General features: G+C 46.8%; 1 protein-coding gene across 1 annotated transcript in view; it reads right to left on the bottom strand.

Moving 5' to 3' along the window:
• Positions 1–3,870: 3,870 nt before the first annotated feature.
• Positions 3,871–4,089, bottom strand: part of GNRH1 (gonadotropin releasing hormone 1) — a 9,223-nt gene continuing 9,004 nt past the window's right edge. Inside the window, exon 3 of the mRNA XM_004707611.1 lies at positions 3,871–3,912. Within this exon, the coding sequence (XP_004707668.1) occupies positions 3,871–3,912 (42 nt within the window). The remainder of the gene's footprint in view (positions 3,913–4,089) is intronic.

Genomic DNA, 4,089 nt, shown 5'->3' with positions numbered 1-4,089 from the left:
CGGTTCATCCCAACTTCTGTCTAAAAGCTCCTTGGCCATGATGTTGTAAATAGCTGGGTTTCAGACACGGGCAGTTTGGAAGATACACATTGAAGTGGAAGAATTTTTGTTCAGAGTTGCTGTTATTTATTTTTTAAATTAAAAATGGAAATGTATTTTAAAAGTTGATTGCTCCTTTGTTTCGTGCCATACTTTTAATGAAAGAATCCCTGACCTTTCCCAGCTTTCCTAACAGATGCCTCCCAATGACCCCTGGCACCCGGAATTCTTCCCTGCTCACTTAAACTTGGAGGGTGAAGAGTCGTAGTGAGCCATCTTTGCCTCAAACAACAAACACTGCCAGCCTGTGGTTGTCTTCCCACCGACAGCCATCCTCTGGCATCTGACCTGCCTGGGGGAACTGACTGGGCTTCATGATAGCAATTAATTGTTGGACATGAGTCCTACTGGTGCTCATTCACCACAGAGAACGAGGCCGAGGGAAGGTGAGCCAAAGAGACTACAACGAGTGTTGTAATTTAAATGGAAAGGGCTTCTTCAGCGGAGTCCAAGTTGGTGTTACCTTGGGCGAGACTATACCCCAAGCCAGTTAAATCAGAATCTTGGGCAGGGGAGGCTAGAAGTGAGGGTAGCACCGTGCACTGGTACTTCCTGTGGTATTGCATTGGGAGCCCAGGTTGGGCCCACTGCTATCTAGGAAATAGGATAAGTAAGACATTACCGGTATAACACCATAGAAATCACTCTGTAAAATACCAAAATGGGCGACGGGTGTTTTCTCAGCACATCCTCCAGCTCTCTGTGCTGCTGAAGGCAGTTTGTCCATCTCTAACCCTTCCCCAGAGAAGTCTGCACTCTCTGATGTACACCCCGAGCGCTGGCATCCTTGAGCAAGTTAAATGTTTTCTCCATGGTGTTTTGTGTGTGTGTGTGTGTGTGTGTGTACTAAAAATCTAAAGGCGCAAAATGAGGGATGCAGGATGAATCAAGTAAGTCTTCCCTAAGACATTCTCATGGGACAGCCTTCGCCAGCCTCAAAGACCGAGCAGGTATGTTGTGATGGGGTGGGGGGTGCGGGACTGCAAGTTTCCTGGCTGTTTCCTCACCAGGTAGGTCGCTCTGTGTCTGCATGCTCTCTCCTAGTAAGCCCTGTGATTGTTAAGTGTCCTTCCCAAAAGAAAATCTACCTCGACAGAGATTACCCCTTTGAGAGGAAGGGGGAACCAATCGCAATGATCGACATATAACCACCATCTCCCCAAGGGGACGAACAACAGAAACTGGAGGAAGGGAGACAGGAGTCAGTGTGAGATATGAAAATAATAATAATTTATCAAGGGGTCATGAGGCGGGAGGGAGGGAAAAAAAGATGAGCTTATAACCAAGGGTTCAAATAGAAAGTAAATGTTTAGAATAATGATGGCAACATATGTATACTTATGCTTGATACAATTGATGCACGGATTGTTATGAGATGTAAGAGCCCCCAATAAAATGATCATTAAATAAAAAAATAGATGAACCCTTTGAAATTCCAAAGCAGAGTTGCCATAATTTTCTAGGTCGACCTCTCTTGCCTTGAATATATCTGACCCAACAGATCACCACAGCATCCGTTTTTTTGATGGTACCTTGCTCCAAGGACAATATTGGTAAATCTAAGACTCTTCCCCAGTGACAATTTGTTCTGTAAAATGGTCTCCCTCACCTTTGAGCTAGCTGATTTTGTCACACCTGTTTGCTGTTGTCCAATTGTTGGTAAGGGCACCCCAACAAAACTAAGACCAGGGTCCACCTGAGAGAACTGCCTGCCGCCCTCTGCTGATAACAAAGACATCGTAACACGCTTTGTGTGGAATTGTTAGTAGACACCAGGCAGTCGGCCCGACTCCTAAGGGAACCCAATGTGCAACAGATAGTAACAGGGCCGGCCCGGTGTTCTTAGGAGACGCGTGCCTGCATGAACCGGACTTTCCAAGCAGCACTTCCCGACTTACCATTTATAAAATGTGCTGTTCAAGATGGGTTTTATAAAATCCGTGTTGGCAATGTGTCAAGTTAGAGATTGGGGTGGGGGGTGGCGGGGGCGAGCACCAGTTCAATTCGAGTAGCTGTACGGCTGGAGTGGGCAAGGAGTTTGGGGTTTGGTACTGGTTTAAGGACTAGGGTTACACTTACGTTTGTTTTGTTTTGTTTTCTCTTTTAAAAAAAGAGTTCTAGGACTTGAAAACATTTGCAATCTAATCAAAAGACAAGTGAGAACAATTAGTCCGGTGGACCACACAAACTTCTGTCTCCACAAAGCCGAGCCGATAAGGACTACCTAGCAGATGCTGGCTCACGAGAGCCCCTCCTTTGAAACGAATCACCGGCAGGAGATCCGGCACGAAGTGACAGTTGTTTGGCACGGAACTCAGAATCATAGGAGACCGGGTTTATTGATTGGCTAGAGACTGGTAGGAGCCCTGGGGGCGCTCGGGTTGCTCACAGGGGCCCTGCCAAAGCCCTGGGTGGGAACTCCGTTGGTGTGGAATGAGTCGTTTGAATTCCTGAAGCCCAGGTTTCTTCCATTTAAAGTGAAGGCTATCCATTTACTTTCCAGGATTATAAAGATGGATGTGACTATTTACACACACACATCTAGCCCAAAGCTTGCCACTAGTCTTTCTGGACAGTGAGTGGTGGCTGTGCTATTTGACGAGGGCACCTGAGATCACCTGAAGCCTAGCTTCAACTGGCTGCCTGCCATAGCCCCTCTCAAGGGAAATTCCATCAAGATCAGGCAGTATTTATAGCCCTTGTCTCCAAATTTCAATGTGCCTCACTTGCCCTGGTGAACTTGGGATTGTTCATGGCCAGGAGGACCGCTAGACCAGGGCTCTTCAAAGGCCTCCTTTCTCCCAGGTCTCACTCAAATTCCACTTGATTTCTAAGGAACTGGAGACAACTAGAAGTAACTTTTTACCAAGTGGGAGGAAACCTTGACTATAGCCTCATTTATGTTAAGTGGGATCAAAAATTAGGCACCGTGGTGGCATAGTGGGTTGTGCATTGGGGGTTGCTAACCTCAAGGTCAGCCATTCAAAACCACCAACTGTTCCGCAGGATGAAGATGAGGCTTTCTACTTCTGTGAAGATTTACAGGCTCAGAGACCCACAGGGGCCATCTACTCGGTCCTCCAGGGTCACTCTGAGTCAGAGTTGACCCAAAGGCTGTGAGTTTGCATTTTTGAGTATGGAGCACGATCAGAGATTATAGTTAAAAATCCCATAGGAAGTTGGAATTGAAACAGTTCAATCAGCGCTCGATATATGGCCTTTCTCTTCCATCTGGATGCAGGCTGAGAGTGGACGAGAACCACCAGACTCCCTTAGTCAATCTCTCCCTCCCCATCTCTCACCTGCAGACTCATCTCTCCCTCCTCCCCATCCATCACCTGCAGACTCATCTCTCCCTCCTCCCCATCTCTCACCTGCAGACTCATCTCTCCCTCCACCCCATCCATCACCTGCAGACTCATCTCTCCCTCCTCCCCATCTCTCACCTGCAGACTCATCTCTCCCTCCTCCCCATCTCTCACCTGCAGACTCATCTCTCCCTCCTCCCCATCTCTCACCTGCAGACTCATTTCTCCCTCCCCATCCATCACCTGCAGACACACTCGCTCCCATTTGTGGCCCCATCAGATGTCAGAGATAGAGAAGGAGTGAACATTCAAACTACTTTATTCACAACATAGCAGCACTTCATTATGAAATATGTGCACTTGGTGTGAGAATTTCTGACATCCTTACAAGTTACTAGAGATAATGCTAAGTGGGATACAAATCGCAGTATACTTCAATATTGCCAATCCTGGATCACTTGATTTACATCTTCTTCTGCCCAGTTTCCTCTTCAATCAGACTTTCCTGAAAATTTTAGTAAGCAACAAACACATCAAAGGTGGCTTAACTTGGTGCATTTCATTACATTTTAAACAATTGTGAAAGTACCTCTACGGAAGAGATGGGTCGGTTTCTTTTAGGGACTAGAGAGAGAGAGAGATGGCAGGTGCTGACAGCTGCCCCTCACCCCAGAATAATTTA

Source organism: Echinops telfairi, unplaced genomic scaffold (genome assembly GCF_000313985.2).
Source record: "Echinops telfairi isolate 266 unplaced genomic scaffold, ASM31398v2 ScPeMD7_9;HRSCAF=40, whole genome shotgun sequence".
NCBI classification, from domain to species: Eukaryota; Metazoa; Chordata; class Mammalia; order Afrosoricida; family Tenrecidae; genus Echinops; species Echinops telfairi.
Note: the sequence above shows the minus strand (reverse complement) of the source record. Positions and strands in the feature narration are given on the sequence as shown.